Source organism: Centruroides vittatus, unplaced genomic scaffold (genome assembly GCF_030686945.1).
Source record: "Centruroides vittatus isolate TY-2023 unplaced genomic scaffold, ASM3068694v2 contig_417, whole genome shotgun sequence".
NCBI classification, from domain to species: Eukaryota; Metazoa; Arthropoda; class Arachnida; order Scorpiones; family Buthidae; genus Centruroides; species Centruroides vittatus.
The window spans coordinates 1,288,458-1,310,524 of NW_027122227.1; the positions used below are offsets into that span (position 1 = coordinate 1,288,458).

The 22,067-nt window shown below is 31.5% G+C and overlaps 2 protein-coding genes across 2 annotated transcripts in view; one reads left to right on the top strand and one right to left on the bottom strand.

Moving 5' to 3' along the window:
• Window positions 1-3,156: 3,156 nt before the first annotated feature.
• On the bottom strand, window positions 3,157-5,251 carry LOC136976634 (ankyrin-1-like). The gene is made up of 2 exons (XM_067271975.1): window positions 5,130-5,251; window positions 3,157-4,639 (listed from the first exon to the last, which is right to left on the bottom strand). Coding segments are annotated over exons 1-2 (1,398 nt in total). The 5' UTR covers window positions 5,132-5,251; the 3' UTR covers window positions 3,157-3,243.
• A 4,295-nt stretch (window positions 5,252-9,546) lies between these two features.
• The window catches only part of LOC136976637 (rho guanine nucleotide exchange factor 17-like), a 91,177-nt gene continuing 78,656 nt past the window's right edge, over window positions 9,547-22,067 (top strand). Inside the window, exons 1-2 of the mRNA XM_067271978.1 lie at window positions 9,547-9,808; window positions 12,359-14,588. Coding sequence (XP_067128079.1) covers window positions 12,387-14,588 — 2,202 coding nt within the window. The 5' untranslated portion in view covers window positions 9,547-9,808; window positions 12,359-12,386. The remainder of the gene's footprint in view (window positions 9,809-12,358; window positions 14,589-22,067) is intronic.

Sequence of the window (22,067 nt, forward strand, 5' to 3'; positions counted from 1 at the left end):
ACATTTCTAAGAAAATAACCAAATTTGCTTATTGGTGATAATTAATTTTAATATAAATATATTATAAAATAAATAAAACGAAATACACTCAAATAATTTTCTTTGAAAAAAAAATAAATAAATAAATGGTGCTTCAAAGGGGTCGTAGAATTCCCGTCATTTTTGCCTTAAAAATATTTTTAAAATATGATTTGGTGCTTAAGTTAACATTCAAAATTATATAATATATTTCTATATATAAGATATTTTTTTACATTTGAATAATATCATCACATCTACTTCACATCTTTGCCATGAAATTTGATATTGTCAATTTCCATAATTCCCATTGAAAGCCTTCCTTTTTTGCATATAGTTTTTCAAATGTTCCAGTCTGTTAGATCTTGTAAAGTTTCTTTAAAGATCATTCTGACTTTTATTCTATATTCAATAACTTCAGTTTATTTGTTTAAAATTAAAATTTTTTTTACTCCTTACATTTTTACTCTGTTTTAGACTTAAACTTCATTTCCATAGAATAAAAATACACGATTTCCATATACGCTTTGCTTTGAGAATAAAATTGAAAATTTATTTTGATATTTTGCATGAATCAACACACAAAATTCATCATAAAAAAGTTAGGGTTATCCATTAATAAATTATCATATTCACACACACACAAAAAAAAAATAATGCCTGTGAAATTTTATAACTCACACTTCTATATTGTAATAAAATAATTTAGTCTTTAATTATGTTGTACCTGAGTTTAATTAAAATTCAATGGAAACTGTACAAATTATTTTTATTCCATAAGAAAAAGTCCAAAAGTGTATTTAAAGTCAATTGTTATTTGTTTTACTTTAAAACCTTTTGTGTATTATCTGATGAAAATTAAAAATATATATTTATGATATTGAATAGATAGAAAAATAAAATGTGAGAAATAGAATTTAAGAAGATATATTTTGTACTATATGTTTGTAAATAATGTATCTGTTAAAAATGAGAATTTGTAAATTCACCCAAATCTGTTCTTCTGAAAGAAAACAAATTATATATATATAATAATTATTTTCTGATTCTGTAACTTTTGAAAGAAATGTAATATAAAAATTTTAAAAATATGTTAATGTATTTAAAAAAAGATTTAAACGTATATTTTGTTGGAAGAATAACAACAAATGTAATTTATTTATTAAGCTTCTAATAGAAGCACTTTTTAATTTCGTTTGACATTACCTGCGTTTGAAATTGTCAAAGAAGCATTATAAAATGAAAAAAAATACGTATGTGTCATCCTATATTTAAAATAAACAAGCTCATATGACTCAGGAATGTTTATTTTTTTAATAATCAGACAGTTTATTTTTCATCCATAATAATTGTGTATAGTTTATCGGATGAAGGGGTTACAAATAGTAAGTGGATTGAGTTAAAAAAAAAAAATTTGTTAATCAAAAGTGGTATAGGGCAACTGTGGGTGATATTTCTTATGATGTGTGATTTTCATGGAATAATTCATGGATATACATTTGTTGTTATTGTTTCCACTTAGGAAGTAAATTTAGAATGTATTATATCATTTTATTAAAGCTACATATATTTTTTTCATATAAATACCATTGGTATGAATTGTATTTTCAGAAAGTTTGAAAATGTTACAGACTCCCTCTCCAAATTGTAAATTGTTGGCTAATCTGACATGTATCAATGTGAATGTGGTACATTAAAAATACTATTCTTCAATTACTGTTCTTGTTTTGTTTTCCATTTCAACAACAAGTTAATGTGTCATTTACAGTTAATAGATAACACTGCAGCAACTAGTTTTTAGTAAAAATAAAATGTTGGCATTTTACAGTTATATGAAATTAATTACTTTTTTGTACCTCGGTAATAATAGTTTTCGGCGTTATATAACTAAAATATTATAGTTTATTCTTCAAGTACTGTAATTAAAAACTTTTTGAATCATCAAAAAGAGGTTGACTTTCATAACATTTTAATAATAATAATATTAAAAAATACTGTTTATAATATTGGTCTGAGATAGAAAATCCAAGTTTGTGTGTGTTTTATATGTATATAAACATTTATTTTAAAGTTTGTAGTTACGATAAGCTGTAATTATTGTACACATTTTTAACAGAGAAGTTATTAACATATTTAAGTCACGAATATTTAAGCGGAATTAATCACCATTCCGAATGTGGTCTTTTCTACGTGACTTCCATAAATGATAATTCTAGCCTAGGTCATTTGCTTGCGGATTCAGTCAACCCGCTTTAGAGTGCACGACACAGGAAAGATGACGTTAATTATCGTTTGATAAAAGCCACACCTTTTAAATCCGTCCTATTAGTAACGTGCATTACTTTGTTTAATATGATAATTAATATAAGGTTGCCGTATGTCTCGAAATGTCTATTTTTACCCGAAAATATTCCGATTTGTATTTAAAAAAAAAAAGTCAAATAAGAATTGAAAGGCTGAGCACAACAGTGATGTAACCCTCTTCTATATTGAAATTGAGTTAACAGTGCCATACTTTCGTGTATTAAATACAAAAGATTAGAAAAATATATAACAGCGAAATATGAAAAATTAGCGCATACCATTTTTACAGTATAATATATCAAGTTTTAAACAAATGGAGTTAGACCAACGTTGCGCTCAGCCTTTTAATCGTAGGCGGCAGGTGTCGTCTTGTGCATATTTCACCTGTCCTAATGATTGCTGGCGTACTCTTATGGTAATCTAACGCACGCGTCGTGTTCTGTTGGCCTTGTATAATGCTGTGCGATGGTTTCATGTAATCATTAACGATGAATCAATGGTTTTGTCTGGACTAGTCTACTTTTTTTCTACTCTTTCTGCCTTGGGGCACTAAAAAAACCTTTGTTTAATCATAGTCATGTCCACAATGGAAGCAGCCGGGTTTTCTAACAAAAACTTACTTGAAATATGCAAGTCAAATAAGTACGAAGGTTCAATAATTTATAATTAAATAAAATTAGTTTAATTAGAATTATTCACTTATTTTCCATAGTAGCTACTGCCTATCTAATTGGGACATTGTGGTAAAATTTGACCACAATGTCCCGATTTCTGGTTTTGAACTTGTGACAACCCTAAATTTATATTTAATTCGGTGAAAGATAGAAAAAATAGTTTATATTATTAAACGAATTTTATTTTTTAAGAAAATCCTTTATAGCAGTTCATAAACCGAAAAAAAGAATTGCGATTTGCTACAACTTAAGGATCAAACAACAAATATGTTTTTAAGGTTTCGGGTATGGGTAATTGTAACACTGTTTGTGGCAAGTTTCTTCCACTTATAAGTATATGTCTGACTGCCAAACGAGCTAAATGCTTCATACTGGAAGGTGTAAGAGCGCGTTGCAATAGCAGTTCTTTGTGATCGTCAGATAACATAAGAGAACGACGGATAGATCCAATACTGAATTCCTCTGCAGCTTCTAGTATTAATGTGAGTACTTCTGGTGTCAATCCTAAATGGAGACGATGAATAGTTTTTAAAATTCCTAAAGGATGATGAAATTGGTGCTTTAAAATGACTCGAGCACCATATCTGAGCAATATTCTCACTAACTCTATACTGGGTTGTTCGGATGCATTAAAGTATTCGGCTAAAGGCGGTCTTAACAGCGGTCCTTCGCTGAATACTGACACGGAGTTAGGATTAGCGCCATTTTCCAAAAGCAATTGAATAATTTCCAGTTTGTTTTCTATTTTTTCGGCTACAGCAATATGTAAAGAAGACCCAATTACTTCGGAACCAGAATTCACATCGGCACCCGCCTCAATGAGTAATTTTAAAATATCGATATTTCCAGTCAAAACAGCAAAATCCAAAGGAGTAGATTTGTGATAATCGGGTGCATATCTAACAGCCGAACCGTGTGCCAAAACCATTTTGACTATATTCACATTTCCGCTCAGTACAGCGTAATGAAGGACGGTTCGAGAATCGTTGTGAGGAGGTGACATGGCATTAACATCCGCTCCGTAACTTAGTAATAAATAAGCAGCATCGAGCCCTTCGGGATGTCTACAAGCTTTCATTAATGGAGTTAATCCAGTGCGATCCATGGCATCCGGATTCGATCCGTGACTGAGTAGTAACTCCAGAAATCTGAGATTAAGTGGACTAATCAGATTGATCTCGGAACCCAGAAAGTAACGAGCATTGGGATCGGCACCATTTTGTAGAAGGTAATAAGCACTCAAATAATGACCATTTTTAATAGCTAATCTCAAAGGTTCGTCAGCTGGCGAGGCTCTTGGAGGATTGCCATAAGGTTTATCATTACTTTCGACTTTGGTAAAGCATACTCTAGCACCGTGCTTTACTAAAAGTTTCATCAAATCCAAATAACCTCTCTCTGCACAAAGATGAAGAGGTGTATAACCGGCGTCATCCATTACGTTAGGATCGGCTCCTCTTACTAAAAGTAACTTCATCGCTTCCGTATAACGTTGATAAGCTGCATAGTGCAACGGACGAAGGCCTTGGGTCACGGGTTCGTTTACTTTTGCTCCACAAGCCACTAGAATCCTGATATCGTCTAAAGGCGCAGCACGGTTAATACAGTCAGCAAGTTCCCTCTGAGATCTTTGAGGAGTAGACCTATATAAATGCAATTATACATTTAATCCATCTTTTCTCATTTTATTTTTATATTTGATCAATATTTGACTAACTGTTAATGAAACTGATGATGCAAAGTTTAAGTTCTGTCGAGTACAGGAAAACATTACTATTTTTGATATTGGAACAAAGCCAAATTACTCAATTGCAAATGCTAAAACTTCTTTACAAACTTTAAAAAACATATAATTTTCGAATTAATAACATATTTATCATTAATCAATTCGGTTTGTATCGACAGTAGATTAATATTTAGCCTACAAAAAATTAGAAATTTACCATAAATATACGCGAGTGTATCGGAGTGTATACTTTTAATTCAAATTTAAACCATTGTTTCTTTTTCATTTACACGTGTTAAAATATTTCAATAAACAGAATCGATAATTATTTTTAAAATATATTAAACGTTTAAAGTGTTTAATTTAATCGATACCCCCGTAATTAACGTCGTATAGTTTGTACTTACATTTATATATATATAAATAAAGGAATGTTGAATGATCACAGCCAATATATTCCAAAATATTTTGAAGGAATATGCGTTCGTCTCTTTGTTTGTTACACCTTAGTTTAGATTCTGCGCCTTGAAAGTGTGCGTCACGTGAGCCGAAAAATAAACATCTGCACTTGTTATTTTAAGTAGTAATTTATTGTATGTTTCTTAATTTTAAATTCTTACAATGCGTGATCGATAATTCAATTTTTATTCAAATTTCCAAGACGGGTTTCAATTTTTATATATATTTTCAAAAATTTGATTAAAACATCATTTATAAAACTTTTATACTTCTTTGGATAAATGTTAAATATATTTAATTAAGCTTAAACATTCGTCTCATTAAATATTCAACGAAATTTTAATTTATTCTCTTGATGAAATGTTTTAATTAGCTGACTCACTACGCTTGTTAGATTTATTTAAACAAATAATATAGCATAATTATATGGATTTTATTCTGCAATTAATTCAGGATTTACTGTAACTAAAAATTTTCTGCATCAAAATTATTTGTGTGGACGTATTTTAAAATAATTACGTGAAATGTTTTACCTAAAAACAAGCAATAAATTCGTTCGGAAATTTAGAAACTTTTCTAAGTTGGTTAATTATATATATATATATATATTGTTTTATTGTATAGATTATTTGGAACATCTGTAGAGATACTCTTTAAATGTTTTCTGGATGCAATGCGTGTAAAATTAATTTAAATTACCGCTTTAAATATATTCCAAAAAATATTATTTATTAATTGTATTATGATAAATTTAACCTATCCATAGCCTGGATAGATTTATATATATATAATAAAAACGTGAATGATATCAACGAGTCCAATTTAAGAATGCATTAAATTAAACTTTACTAATTGTATTGGAACGATATCAATTCGCAGCACTATAATTTGCTGCCATCTTTTGAGAAAAGTATTAATTAAAGTAATTTAAATGGATAACAATACGAAAAATATTCGCAAAATTACCAGATGCTTATAAAGTTTCGAAAAATTGTATTGTATATTAATTGCTTTCGGTCAGTGTGTTTTTCAACACATCGTTTAGTTAAAATTTAATTTTTATCTTACATGGGTGTTATCATGTGTTAGTGAAAGTGATGAACCCCTAATTCAAATTGGCACCAGCACACCACAATTCTGGTTGAATTCGTTTTTTAAAAAAAATGATTGCATAAACCTTTAATTCCTAAAACACTCAAAACTTCTCAAACTTCTACTGTTTGAAACAGGAATTTGAGATCTACAGGTATTTTAAACAATATAAATCAATAATCCGCCTTCTTATTCTATATCTACTCTCTCTACAAAAGATACTTAGTTTAAAATTATCACGAAAAAATCTAGCAATGAGTTGCATAACTTTCCCGGTCAAACTTTAAAATTGTGTATAGCGCCATGTGTTATAATATTTTATTTTTATTTTTAGTTTGTTTTTTGTTACTAAATATAAATAGACGGTTATATACACCTTTGGAAGATGGAGACGATGAATAGTTTTTAAAATTCCTAAAGGATGATGAAATTGGTGCTTTAAAATGACTCGAGCACCATATCTGAGCAATATTCTCACTAACTCTATACTGGGTTGTTCGGATGCATTAAAGTATTCGGCTAAAGGCGGTCTTAACAGCGGTCCTTCGCTGAATACTGACACGGAGTTAGGATAATAAAATTTGTTACAAGTTACAATAATAAAATTTATATCCAAAAACAGCTTCAATATTTCATTTCATTTGAATACTTTGTGTGGTCGTAAGAAAGAGGCCAGTGACTATATTTTAATGATAAATTTGAAGTGGAAAAATACGGGAGATTTCATGGAATATGGGAAATTTTATTAAAATAGGTGAGAATTATTATTAAGAAGAATTGGCAACATTGAATATAGAATATCGGAATATGATTTCTGACTTATCCGCAATGTCATTGTAAAAAATTAGAATGAAATAGTTAAAGAAAATAAAATGTTATTAAGATAGATTATGTAGCCCTTTCCTTTATAGTCCAGTACGGATCATTAAATTGTTATATGATTATAAAAACATTGAGTCAAGATAAGAGCATATTTTATATGTTAAAATGTAGTTAAAATAACTTAATCTATGAATTATTTTACGAAAAAATAAGAAGTATATTATTAACTGAGTTAACTTTGAACTTTAAACCCAGTGTCACAATTGAGCTGAGACCTGAAGATTCGAAGAATTCAGTCTGAACCGTATAACAAATAAATAGAAAAAGGGAAGAGATATTCATTTCGTTTCTAAGGAGTATTAAACCAGGTCTCAAAGAATCATATAATTGCAGTTGTTAACTTCATTTATATTCTTTTTAAATAAATTATAGTGTTTAAATAAATTACCAATTTAAAAGAACCAATAACATTAATTTTTTAAACGTTTTCTTGCGTAAAGAACGTTGAGAAATGCAAAAAAAAAAAAAAAAAAAAAAATCGTAGGGGTTGTTTTTTTTGTATTTATGGATGTTAGTGTGTGTATGTATGTATATATGTTTTTGCGCATATACAGTTCACGTGAGAAATATCAATCCAATTACAGACGAGCGCGCAAAATTCAAATGTTTTAAATTCGAACCATTTAAATTGCATTATTTTGAAGTCCCACGAACGAACACGTTTCGCGCTGCCGTAGAAATCTCTCATTTTTCAAATTCTCAAAAATTCTTTGAATTAAAATTATTGTAAATGTTATATTTACCAATTTAATAATGTTAAATTTAAATATTTCTAAAAATTGTGTAAATATAAAAGAGATGATTTTTTGTAAGCAAAGTAGTAAAACATCTGGGTATGGATCTTTGTATCGAGTTCGGTCAACAACAATTTAGATAAAGCAGCAAAAAGCAATGCTTAATTTCTAAAAAAAACGTATGCACAGGAATTTGGATCCTAGACATTTAAAACAGATGGAAAAATTCGTTTCCTATTAAAAACGGCTTTAACCGCGGCAGCATGAAGCATCAAAATAGTAATTAATAACAGGTAAGTTTCAGTTGTAACGTAATGAAACTAACTTACGGTATTAGTTTGAATCGAAACATTACTATCGACTTTGACATTAAATCTATAATTTAACTCTCTTTTATTAATAACTTAATTAAAGAGCGTTTACCTATGTCTCATCATTTGCGTAGTGTTTGATAGAAACAAAACTATTCGATTGTAAACAATTGTATATTGTATGTAAAAATAAATTCATACAATCTTCCGTTTTTCTCTACTTTCTGTATGTAAGAATAGAAATTGTTTCTAGACCTTAAAAACCAGTAAAAATAACGCGATAAAACAATTAACGATGTGTTTAAAGAAAATAATTCGGGTTTTATTTATTAATAATAAATAAGAGGAGAGATAATTGCATATTACATAACAGCAAAATTTAAGAAATTTATATTATTTGCACAGACTTTATTTTTTACACACTCAAAATCATGTAAAAACAGAATTGGGTGTACTTATTAGCCTGTGAGGCTACTTTCCATACAGACACCGAAGATCTGCATATTAAGTATCCGATAGGGGTAATACTTTGCGCTTTCGCTTCTCTGTTACGATATGAATTTTAATAAAAGTTTCCTCTATTGTATTAATTGGAATAAATTGTTTGATTTGGTATATTTAAAACATTGTTTAAGTCTTAAATTACACCCAAAACCTTATCAAAATTTATACGGAACGATATTCAGTCTATTTTTATATACAACACACAGTTAAAAGAATAATTAGATATGATAAATATAATAATAATAATTCGAGATTAAACTTTATAAAGGTTGAAAATTTTCTAAATAAGACTGTAAATAAGACATATAAACGTATACAATTAAAAAATTTTAAATTTAAAAACGTTATTACAGTAATCCATGTATTATACTGTCAATATTATTCAGACATTTAAGGATATAAGAGAGAAATTGAAAATATTTTATAAATCTTACAATAAAATATACAAACAAATGTTTAATAGGCTATTTCCTATGCAGTAGAAGTAGGAAGTTGTTGTTCTTTTCCTCATATTGACTTATTTAATATTCAGGGATGCTTTTGAGTTTTGCAAGTTCGGATCATTCTATAAATAAACCACGTGCCAAAATTAGAAACGGTTTTTTTAGTACATTTTTAATAAAAGATATTCAAAAAATTTGATTAATGTATTTTTACACGGTAAAACCTGTAAATAGCAAGCGTTTTCGGTAAATAGAAAATTACGAGTAGCTGTAAAAGTTTCGATGAAAATTGAAGGATCAAATTAGACAGGAAATAATAAAAGAGAAGGAAATAGAAGTGGCTCCATCTGTTGACGTTAAAATATATTAACCCCGGCACAAAGCAATTTAATGTCAAATCGTGTGTTAGTGTTGGCGTTTATATGTTGGTAACTTAGCAGTCGAGTCGTATCTGCTTAGATACTGCACATTTATATGTCGATATTGGCAGCAATTGGCCGTCGTCTTATGTAATCGATCGAGTTGGACCTTCTCGGTTAATACTCCGCTACCTGTTGAATGTACTTTCTGAAGACAAAAGCGTTAGGCCTAGCGACAGAAGCAAAGAAAAGGAAATTTGCTCTTTTTTTTCTTCCTTAACGTGTTCTTCCATGACAACAAAGTAAGTAGTGTGCGTTTCAATGTCAACGATGTTTGTCCTATGAGTTTCCCCTTGACCGAAACTTTTTTTTTTTAATAATCGGGTTTAAAAAATGCCGCAACTGAAATAAACATCAGTTTCAACAAAGTTTTCTCGGATTTAAACGAATATATTTTTATATATGTTTTAAGTCTATAAATAGATTTTTAAAGGATCTTAAAATAGGAAGGAGCGAGTTAAAATTAGAAATGGTGGGATTAAAACGAAAATGAGTTATTCGTAACATAACAAATATGAAAATTTAATTACATAATCTAGAATTATATTTAAAACGCTATCTACTGTACGTGTTTTGGTAGTGTTTTTTCCCCCCGAGCGTTAATGCTTGTAAATTTAAGAGCTTTTAAGTAGGTAAACGTGGAATTTTCGCTATCCATGTTATATTAAACGCCGTTTGGTTGCTAATTATCACCCCTCTAAGGGAGGTGATATCTAAGGAACGAGAAGTGTCTAGTGGCAGATAACTTCCATCTACCGAGTTGTCCGGCAGCTGTCGTTTCGACCAAACCGCTTTCACCATTTAGGAAATGTTGATACAGATGTTTGTTAAAAGGTCATTGAATCGCAGAAGAGAAGCACTCTCTAGCTATTTCTCCACCACTCTTTTTCCCGAACGTGACGTCACAACGACCGGCTAATTATCTCTATAATTTCTGGTTTTTTTTTCTGCTTCTTCTTCTTCCCTTCTACTCTAATAAAAGTAGTGTAATGCTTAGAGGCAGTTGTCTGGTAATCAATCGTCTGCTTTCTGGGTCATTATCACATCTACTTGGTTGAACACTCATCAAACTGCATACGATACCGAATGAAAAATGGCAGATAGTGTTTTTTCTAATATGTTACGCGACGTACGAAGGAATAATACATTTTTAATGGTCGTGTTTGGGAATGAATCGAAATACTTTAAAGCGTCATTCCTTTCTTCTCGCAGATGGCCAAACACGTCTTTACTCAATTGGGGTCAACCTTTAGGGTCGTAACCTTGTATCGGGTCGTTGAATCTGCAAGAATTCTTTTCCGTTATGTCTCGATTCGCTTAATAATAATAATAATAATAAAGAAAGTAAGTGCAAGAAATCGCTAATTATCCCGAATATTGGTTATTATTTTATATGCAAAATATTATTCTTAATTCTCTTTATTAATTTTGCATCGGGAAAGCGTTTTACAAGGAAATTATAGACAATAATTGGCAAGTGATTTAAATTAATTTAATGGAATTAGTACTTTGTCTCGAGTGGGAAAAACAGTTTCCTAGATCGACAGGTTTTAGTCCAAAGGACGCGCACGCCAGGAACCACTGATTAACTTAATGAACGTTGCACTCAGATAGAGTATCCACACGCTCAATAAATTGAATGCCGGCTTAGGGTTTTAACGTTATTTCATCCGGTAAGAATCTAACCGGTAGAAAGTGGGAAAGACTATTTCTTTTACGTGTCATTTAATCGACGAAAACTCTTATTAAATATCGTCTATTTATAAATGCGTAAGGATAATAATAATAATAATAATAATAGAGTAGAAAAACATCAGTTATTTTAATGTAGTGTTTTAATAATAAGATTATTTGTTTTATTTGAATATCTTGTTTGTTTCTAATAGAAGTAGGATTTATTTTAAACGACAGAGGGAGACACCTTTCTTCATGCTTTTGCGTAGTTTTTTATTTTTTGTAGTTATTTTAAGGTATATCTAAAAGCATACTCGAATCTTTTTTCTATTTTATAAAACTATTAAATTATTTAATTTTTTTTTGCATATTTAAAATCGTTTTAATATAACATTTTAAATTCAGTTGTAAAGTTTATTTATACGTATTATTGAATCTGATACAATGAATGAAGTACAATTATTGTATATATAAGGGAATAAAATATGTAATAATGAGATCTTTACACTAAAATATAAAACTAAAGACTATCTAATATGTTAGCGTACATTAGATTTCATTATTAAAAATTCGAAAAGTTTGATGAAATTGAATTTTAAATTTCATTTTGCCGAAGGAGACAATCCATTTCAATTCCATACATGTCAACTGTAACAACGTGTAGACAATATGTCGTCGAAATAGTCGGTAAATAGGCAAAAAAAAATTCAGATGTTATTGCCTGGTTATATATATATATATATAGGTCCTATATATATACATACTGTATGCATATGCGTACCTTTTTTTTTTTCTTATCCGGAACCGGTCGATTAAACGATACGTCTCCAGTCTCCAATTGACGTCAGGTGGGAAGTAGAACTGAAACAGTTAATAAAAATATTTATCTTCGTGTTTATGAAATTATTTATGATTAATGAATCGAGATAAGTCTTTATATTGAATTTGGTTGATAAAAAAGTTGGCACATTTGATTGTTTCTGACTTTATATAGATTTGTAAACTGTGCATAAAGTTTATTAGCAGTAAATATAATTGATTTAATTGGTATTAATTAACAGACGCTTGTTTCTGTATTTTTTAAATATTATATTTCGTCATTTTGTTTTTTTCTGTAGGATTTGTGATGAAATGCGATGAAGAGAGATGACTGACCACACCACTTCTCCAGGAATGCGAGATTGGATTCGGGACAGACACACTTATGACGCCGTACAGACTGGGTCGTACGATTGTGTCGGCCGAATTATACACGGTGTACCGCAATATCGAGTGCCAGATTCGTTCGATTGTCCAAGTATTTCGGACGGAGATAATCAGCCAGTACAAGTTTCTGTGTATCAGACATACATCCGGGAAAAGACCCACCCCACATATAGAGTGACGTGTACTCTTCAGTTGGACCATCCCACATCTGGGCCGAGGGAGAGAGTCGAAAGTGGATGTGAGGACAAACCATCAACAGCTATATTTAAACGACACACTACAAGCAGCAGGAATAGTTGTGCTAAAGATAGCAACCAACTGTGCTGCTGTTCTCGGGACGACCGTCTCTCGTCCCATTCAGCGTCTGAGGACAGTTTAACTCTCGACGATATTCTCTTAACTTTCGAGAGGTTGTGCAGCGAATTTGATCTCTCTGAGGATTTAGCGACTACTACTCCAGATGCAAGAAATGAGAGAAAGAAATTAAGTACCCTCCCTACTGTAAGAGGATCATTGCAGCGTTCGGGAGTTTTTACGCCCGAAAGAGAGGGGGGCAGGCAGGATGGGGTAAGGGGACAATCTCACTTACCCAATATATCCTTAACAAGGCTAACAAAGGTCACACCACCGCGTCTCCTAGGAGCGGGGAGACGAGTGAGAGTTAAGCCAGACCTGCCCTCCTGTTTGATCAAAAAGTGGGAAAAGGATAATTTAACAAGAATGGAAAAATCGCCGCGTCCTCCTAGATCTCCGAGTGCCGGTCAAAGCAGGTTGAAAGAATTAACAGATAAACTGAGAAATAGCAAAGATAAACCTTATCCTGTTGTAAGAAGTTCCTCCATGTCTCACGTAGATTTAACTAACGAAGTGTTAGAAGTTCATTCGGGACCTGCGACGTTACCACGAAGGAGAACGGGCAATTGTCCCACAACAACTGGAGTGCAATTGAGATCAGATGGAAGTAGCGTATCGTTAGATTCCGCCGTGGATGAAGGATTAGATTCAGAGACCGATCCCGGTAGGACGATGGAACCACTGCCTCTTCTTGCTCCTGATAAAAGGAGAAGAAAAAAGGGACAGTCGGTAGGTTTCAGATCCCAAGAACATCCACCGAAATCGGGAAATGGTCGTTCTTTAACATATCCTCCACAGAGAAAAGGATCTGGTACAGAAGAAGATATTCAATACAGTTCTGTTGATAGCGAAGGATTAAAATCGTTGTGTGTGCCAGGAATAATAGCTGAGGGATCAAGGCATAGAAGCAATGTATCTCTCGCCGACAGTCATTATTGTCCTAGCGAAGGTGTAGCAGAGGAGACATATAGTGATGTGATAGATAGTGTGACCTCTGCTGACCTTAATAAACTCACCGTCACTGATGCGAAAATATCGAAAAAGAAACATCATAGTGACCCAGGGAGTGATAAAATGACTGGTGAAAATGTCGATTTTCCCGAGTTGATGGCTTCCAGCAAAAGCGAACCAGATCTTGGAGAATCACCACAACCCAATTCTATAGAAGAAAAAGGGCGCGATGGCATGAGACTCGACATTCACGAATCTGCACCCGATGTCCAGTGTCCTCAGAATATCGCACGTCATAGATCGAGTTACCAAACAAGGACTGGTTCTTTGACTCCTTCTCCCTCACTTCATCCAAGGATATTTGGAATAGATCCGGAACGTTTAACTGCCAACGAAAACCCAGAAAAATACTCTACGAAGAGCCCACAGCAACAGCGTAGGTATTCTAAAAAGCGACTGAGAGGACCTTACGGAGAAATGCTGGAAGAAGAAATGAGGAAATCCGGCGAAAAACAGAAATCGTCGTTCTGTGACGATCTCAGTTTTTTGCAGGAACTGTGCATTCAAACTCCGACATCAAATACCAAACCAAATCTTTTTTCTAGCAGTCAATCACTCGACGATTCTCATCTAAAAAATGAAAGCAAAGTGCCTAAAAGAAAAATTAGTGCTAATCTTCCTTTGGAAGGTGATACTGTTCAGCATTACGACACTCCGTCCAGTCCGGAATTAGATTATTCGGATAACAACAATAACAAAAACACAAATAAATGGAATGATTCTTGTGCAGAAAATGCAGATAACCATAACAGAAACGAGTCATTTAAGAGACATCAGGTACGTTTTCTATTTAAAAATAGTTATGAAATCTTATTTTTGAATAAACAATGCATTAACTAGGCCTATCTAAATCTCCAGATGAGCCATAATTGCATAATTTCTACGCTTTATCGTGAAGTTAATGGATGAAAATTAAAAAATGACCGCATTGTTATTGCAAAGAAGCAGAGATTCAGCTTCTGATACCCGCATATGGTTATAAGTAGCTTTGACCTCAATATAAGTTTCATAATGTCGGAACTCTAACAATTGTTTTGATTGCAAAATAACTACGTAATCAGGCCGATAAGAAACAATTGTCAAAAAAAACAAGGCAATTATCATCTTCCGGACAATCTGTTACTATTCTTTAATAACTCTTGCTTTCATACTAATGACTCTTCTTCCTCATCTCTCCTCTCATCATGTAAAGTAACAATTGTTTCCCTCTATATAAACTTTAGTGTAAATCCTTAAATTAATAAATTTATCTGATCTATGAAATTATTTACGAAATTTTGAAAAAAAATCAGGTCTTAACAATTTATCTGTTCCTGGGTTAATGATGATAATTTCATTATTTTTTTAAGTTTAAACGATATTTCTGTTCATTTATAATGACTTGTAAGTGTATTGAAGTTTGCGTGATATTTTAAGTTGCTGATTATGTAAAGTATATCCCAAAGGTACTATAAGTTAATTTATAAGGTAACATTTATATTATATAAGTATTTATATATATATATATATATGGTTTGTGTAATTGAAATATCAACCTATAACACTATCAGCTTTGTGACGTAGGCATTTTTAAAAAACGTCATAGCGTTATTATTGTACTGTACTTTCTAATTGTCACCGTCTCAATTAACACGGTATTAGATCGATTAAAAAATCCAATAACCCTTCAGGGAAGATAAATTATTTATCAGTATTAATAAACCTGTTTTAATATAATTATCAAGAAGTATCAAAAGATTCATTGATATTTTAAGAACGGCTCATTGATTGATATTTATCGGAAATCGTTTAATCCTAATTAAAAATTAATCAATAAATTCCATTCGTCTATATTAAGGTGAAGAGTTTTTAGTTAGGTTTGCTTTGATTTATAATCGATTATTTTATTTTATAACAAAAGATCGAAATTTGACCAATGAAAACAAAGATACGTCCATTACGTGGATATATGTGTGTCCCGCAAACGTTACGTAGGATTCCTTCACGGTTTCAACTAATTGCTGTGTAAAGGGACATTGACAGTGCACAATAAGAACCAGTTACCCGTAGAACGTGCTTTTACACACTTTATCGTAGCAGAAATTTGATGGAATGACTATAAGGTCAGTAAAATTACGATGATCGTTTTTAGTGATAGCAAACAAAAAAAAACAACGTAACGCTTCATTCTTTGTGAGGAAAAAAAAACATCTCTCTGTTCAAATACCAATAAATCTGGCCAATTTTTATTATTTAGAATGGCAAATGGCACTGTATTAGATCCCGAATGTTTAATTTTAATAACAGGAAGTAGATAAAAATTTATTTCTTTTATGTTATGCGAAATATTATTTATTCATTTATTAAATTAAATATGAATATATATATATATATATACGGCAGTACACAAATACGCGGGGAATAAATTAATTTACGCGATTTATTTAATTTCAAAAATAGAAGGTTTTTTTTTCTTTTGCATCACTATTTGATGTTATATAAATGATCCATAAAAAGTTTTAGCTTGTACACATATAGGCCTACACTAAATTTATATTCCTTTTTTATCTCCGAGTATTACATCATATATTGCATTGCGTGACTGTTTAAAATTGTGAGCTACTTTCTAGTATGGATTGATTTCCTTTTATGAATATATCATTGTGATGCTTAAAGAATTAACTAAAGTGGATTTTTTTTTTCATTGTTAAATTAACCTCATTCGAGAGATAAGCGGGAAGAGGGTAATTCTGTATCGGTTTGCGAACAAAGTCTTAAAATATGAAACTATTTTCTTTATTTAGTCCTTTCCCGAAGTTTCATTTAGCGTAATCGTATTTTCTTAGAAAGGAATGGTAACTTTTAGAAGAACAATGAAGTTTACTTCCTGAAACTATTTTTGTTTGTTTATGATTATGAGTGGTTTCGTTGGAATGATTCTATTACAAGAGTTTATAAATAAATATTTTCACTATTATTTTGGTAAGGTAATCTTTCGTATAAATCCTCTTCTGTGTTCTTAATTGTATAGTTGATAAACAATATTTGCCCTTTAGCATCGTTTCATTTCTGTTCTTGATATCATTTGTGACATTTAAAGTACATCTCTGCCAGAGCAAATGATTTGCGCATGCTGACACCTATTTTTGGGAAACGAACAACGAGACGTGGGTTGTTAAGTTGGTTTAGTGCCAGGGTAAGTGTGTTGGAATTTGTAATAAGTAAGAAAAACCGTAGACGAAGTTCTTTGCTTTGTTCTTCGATTCAGATCAGGAAGTTCAGATCATAACGTTTATTTACGTTTGCAGTCTCCTTTTCTAAATATTTTTTAAACTGGTTCATTGTTGAACTTTATTTGAATTATTGGTTGTACAATATTTTCCTATTTTTTTTCCCCCAAAAGCTGATAGTCTCGTTCCTTAATCGAGTTAGCTTTCTTACTTCCGTCTTCTTAGTAAATGAGATGAGGTTGTTGGCCCGCTCATATTCTGACCAAACCGGTCACTTCAACGCCTTTAATTTTCTATCTTTACTTATTATTCAAATTAATCATAACATTTATATATACGTATAATCGATCTGGTTGTAAATTTTTCGTTTATAGACTAAATGCTTTAATTATTATACCTATACCTTTCTTGTGAATATCGCATATCTTTCCCTGTAGTATCCAGTTACGCTGTCTGATTAAACACCGATCGTGTAATAATAGTTTTTTCGGTTAATGTTACCTTAGGTGCCAAGATGGCGGCTCGTCTCTGATTCCAGCAAGGAAACAGTGGAACGCACGTTCTAACCTAACCTATTCTAATAATTTGGTTGCTAATAATTATGGTAATTTATTGGAATAGGTTAGGTTAAGTTAGAACGTGCGTTCCACTGTTTCCTTGCTGGAATCCGAGACGAGCCGCCATATTGGCACCTAGGGTAACATTAACTGTTTTTTCTAACTGATCATTACAAATAAATTTTTACATTTTTCTTTCGAAATATATTTAATTATTTAATTATAAAGCTTGAAAAGATAATAAATTAATGGAATTTAAATAGAAAAAAATAAACTGTGCCAAATTTTTTTTCGAAATATAAAAATACTAATCCAAAATTATAATGTGTATGAGTTAAAAGAAGTGCTACCTGATATATCTTAAAATGCGTAAAATACTCACGTAATATTGAAGTAATAAGGTACGGTAATCAAAATTTAATAATTTATCTGTTTTGAACACTTACTAGCTTTATGATGTCTGCACATTAACTTAAAGGAATACGAGACTAACATGGAATGGATATTACGTTATATTAAAACTATTTAATTCGTTTTTTTTTTCCTTTTTTTGTTTCATAAATACATTAAATAACAGACTGATTCTTAAATGAAGGGCTCCTAAATCAGCCGCATTCAAACCAATTAGTTTCGTGCTCGTTTGAATTATTGATAATGCACGGAGAACGAACGGATGAATTATAATAGCCTCTTTGGATTGGATTTGTTACGACATTATAATTTTACCCAAAATAATTTCGTTGGTAAATTCCCGTACATGCATTCATAAAATCTTTCCACTTTAATTTACTACATCGCTACGTAAAAAAAAAAGAAAAAAAAATACAATAATTAATTTAATATTTTAAATGATATTATTCAAAAGAAAAAGTTCTTACGTAATTAAATTTTAAAATGGAATTTTATTTAAATTACTCCGGAAAATTTATTTCATTTGATATTGTACACATAATGCTCCTACGATATTATTTTTAGATAAAGGTTTTCGTCTATTTTATTGGCTATTTGAAGTCTTCAGTAAGCTATTGTCTGATCTCTTCTAGAATATAAATTGGATTGGACGAAATGCCACCAATTTTAAATTTATATCTACGAAGTCTCTAAGGTTAGATAGTAAATTTTGAATTTTAGTGTGTCGAACTTCAGTTTTGTTGTCTAAAAATTACACAGATGTTAATTGAACGCGATTCTTAAATAAATGCACGATTATAAAAAACATTGATTCAATCATACCGCTTCCGTGTTTAAAATTTATATACGTTAATTATTTCACGATTTTTAATACATATTTAGATTAATACGTGATGAATGTCATTAAACCACCATAACGTAAATTTTAAACTAGTTTTTACGTGAAGTACAGCAGGCAAATTGGGCGTATTTAATACATGATCATTACCCCTCCCATTTCTTTTACTAAAACCTAATTGATTTATAACATTGATTGTAACAGGTGCGGAGTTGACCTACTGCACCTTCTCGTGTCTGTAATTGGAAGGGAGGAGCTACCAGTCGTTAATCTGATATACACGAGATCTCATATTCGGAATTATAGGTAAAAACTCGTGCAAAAATTCACCTTGAAGTAAGTTTACGCCTTGAGTTTCATTCTCTGTCTAGTTCTATGAACTCCGGTGTGGGCGTTATATTTCGATATCCGTGCTGTACTTTCACGATTAACCTTAGTGCCTACGGTAAAGATATTTGACTTCTAACCTCTTGGCGCAAAACCTACAAATGTTAATAAGTTACTTTCGTTTGGGTTAATTAGTAATTTGAATTATGTCAAAATTATTTTCGGTTTGTAAAGTATAGAATTTGTAAAAACTAATATTTAAATAATACAGACGGCAGAAATAGAGCGAATTCTCCAATCCTTTTTTTTTATTTTTTATTTATTCTTTCCGCCGTTATAGGGAAGGGCATAGTATTTCCTATAACTGCCGCTTGAGGGTTCTGCTATCGGATTACTGAAGAACACTTGACATTTCCCACACTTTATAACACAAAGGAAGGCTGTGCTTGATTCTTCTTTTATTTTAAAAACTTTTTACTTCCAATATTTCATTCGATACATCCTCTAAATCAAAATGAGTATTTCTTAGAATCAATCTCTCTCTTGGCTATTCCGCCTTTGTTTTCACTTCAGGGTGTTTCCTCCTTGACCTCTACCGAGGGATCGGTGAGATTGGGTTGGGTTGAATCCAAATATCTTTAAAGAACGTTCAACCTTTGTGTGACCCAACTTCATCTGCCACAGAGAGGTAGCAATGACCTACCTGAACGGTGTGATCTTTGGCCAGACGTACAGAAGGGCGTGAGTTGCACCGTGTCATCATCATTCGTAATCGTCTCGTATACCGGATGAAATCTATTAGTTTAAAGATATATTTTTTTTATTGATTCTTCTTTAAATTTTATAGCGTTTTAGTCTAGTGTAAACCGATAATATTTGGTTTAATAAAAAAGAAAGAAATCTTGGGCGTTTATATTAATATATTATATTAGTTTGGCGTTGTAGTATTTGGCATCCGACACGTGGGTGATTACGGCCTTCGCCCTTTCATTCCAGATTGATAAGTCTGTGATGTCATCATCATCCATTAATACAAATTTAAATTTTGTGTCCGCGTAAGTAATGCCATCTGCTGGTGTAAAATCCATTTTAATTTCGCGATTTTAACAGTTTTTAACGCGCCCGATGCGTTTAAATCGATTAATTTAGTAAAGCCGGAATTAATAATCGATTATTTTGAAGAAGTGAGCTGTCTGTTTTGCAGCCGACTATACAGAGGTCACCGACGTATGACCGACCCAGTTTTGATTCGTAGTACGCCGCATACTAACGGATCGATTGCTGTGAGTCACTGCGGTCCTGTGGGCCTTATAGGCGGCGCTGACAATTTTAATCAGGGTCGTTAGGACTAATATTAGGCTTAAAGTGCATCTTAGATCTCTTCTCCAGGTCTAGCATGTAGATTCTTCGAGAGCAGCATGGTCCGGATGATAACGCGCGCATTGCTGTTGCCGTTCCACGACGATTTTTGCCAAATTGTCAATTACCATCGAAGAAACGATATAATGGCTTCACTCGACTCCAGGAGAAACAGGAAGAAAATGTCATAATTATATAAATTATAATGATACGCAAGTAAATCTTTTAAAAAATTTAATTCGAGAAATCGACAGTTTTTGCCATGTTTGAATGGTTTTCGAAAATTATTTGATCATATTGTATCAGCATCGAAGAAACTGGATGTCATTCAGGCGAAAGTCATCATGAAAAATAGATGACCTTTGCATGACTGGAATGGGTCACAATGATGGGGCTTGTGGCCCTGTGGTGAAAAGTCGAAGAGATCATGGAGGATCGTGGAGAAACCATTGCCATTTTTGGAGGTGGCCGTGGGTAAGTCGCAAACAGTATCTGTACAATAACGTATCGTTAATAAATTTGGAAAAGTAAGAAAAGATATGTCTTCACCAAGAAAATAAATTGGAATCAAAGTCAAAAAATTATTGCCAAGTTTTAATTATCGTCTTAATTACACCATATTTTACTGTAATCGCCAATTATATTTAGTTTGCATTTTATACGACTAGAATAAAATCTTGCGTGTCTGAAATATTTTAAATTTATTCTTATTAATTTAGTTTTATATGACAGAGTTTTGCTATCAGATTGACCCGGTTTAAACTGCCTTTCACATATTCTAGAATTGTTTTTGTCATAGTTTGCTATCTTTTATAATAATGATAAAAAAAATTTATCTAAGGCTCTCAAAGTGGATTCTATTCAGGATGATGCATTGATGTTAAATCTTTTTAGATGTGCTAAAGTTGAGTTTTTTTTATGGATACTTTCATTGTACAATGTTATAAAACAAAATATTCTTAGCTTAAATCAGTGAAGATTTTTATCTATTTTAAAATTAAAATATATTTTGTATGTTTAAGAAATTTATCTGTTTAGTAAGTCTACCGACGTATAATTGAAAGATTAAGATGTCATTTAGTCTTATACATTAGGTACGAACACTTAAGAAAATAATCTTGGTCTAACAATTCTTGTAGACAGAAAAATGAAGATCGTACTCGTTACGTTTGCAATGATATATTTACAAATGACCTAAATTCCTCTTGAATGGAAGCAGTTTAGTAGAAATTATTTGATATTAATATATGATGTCATCTTCGCACGAAATAGTGAATTTTAATCATTTGTAGAGTGTCATATATCGCGTGACTGTGTATGATGTCTTTCTCTAGCAGATTTATCAGAGAAGAATTGAAAAAAATATGTGATAGATTGGACGGAATTGAAATACATACAAAATTCATTTCTTTTGTGACAAGAGGGGAAATGTTATTAGTGTTGCTCCTGTAAAGTACGTTTTTCTGTTAATCACGCGTGATTATCGGAGAAACTAAAGGTTCCTTATTTAAAATGAGATTTTCATTTTATTTAATAATTTAGTATTTACCTTTAT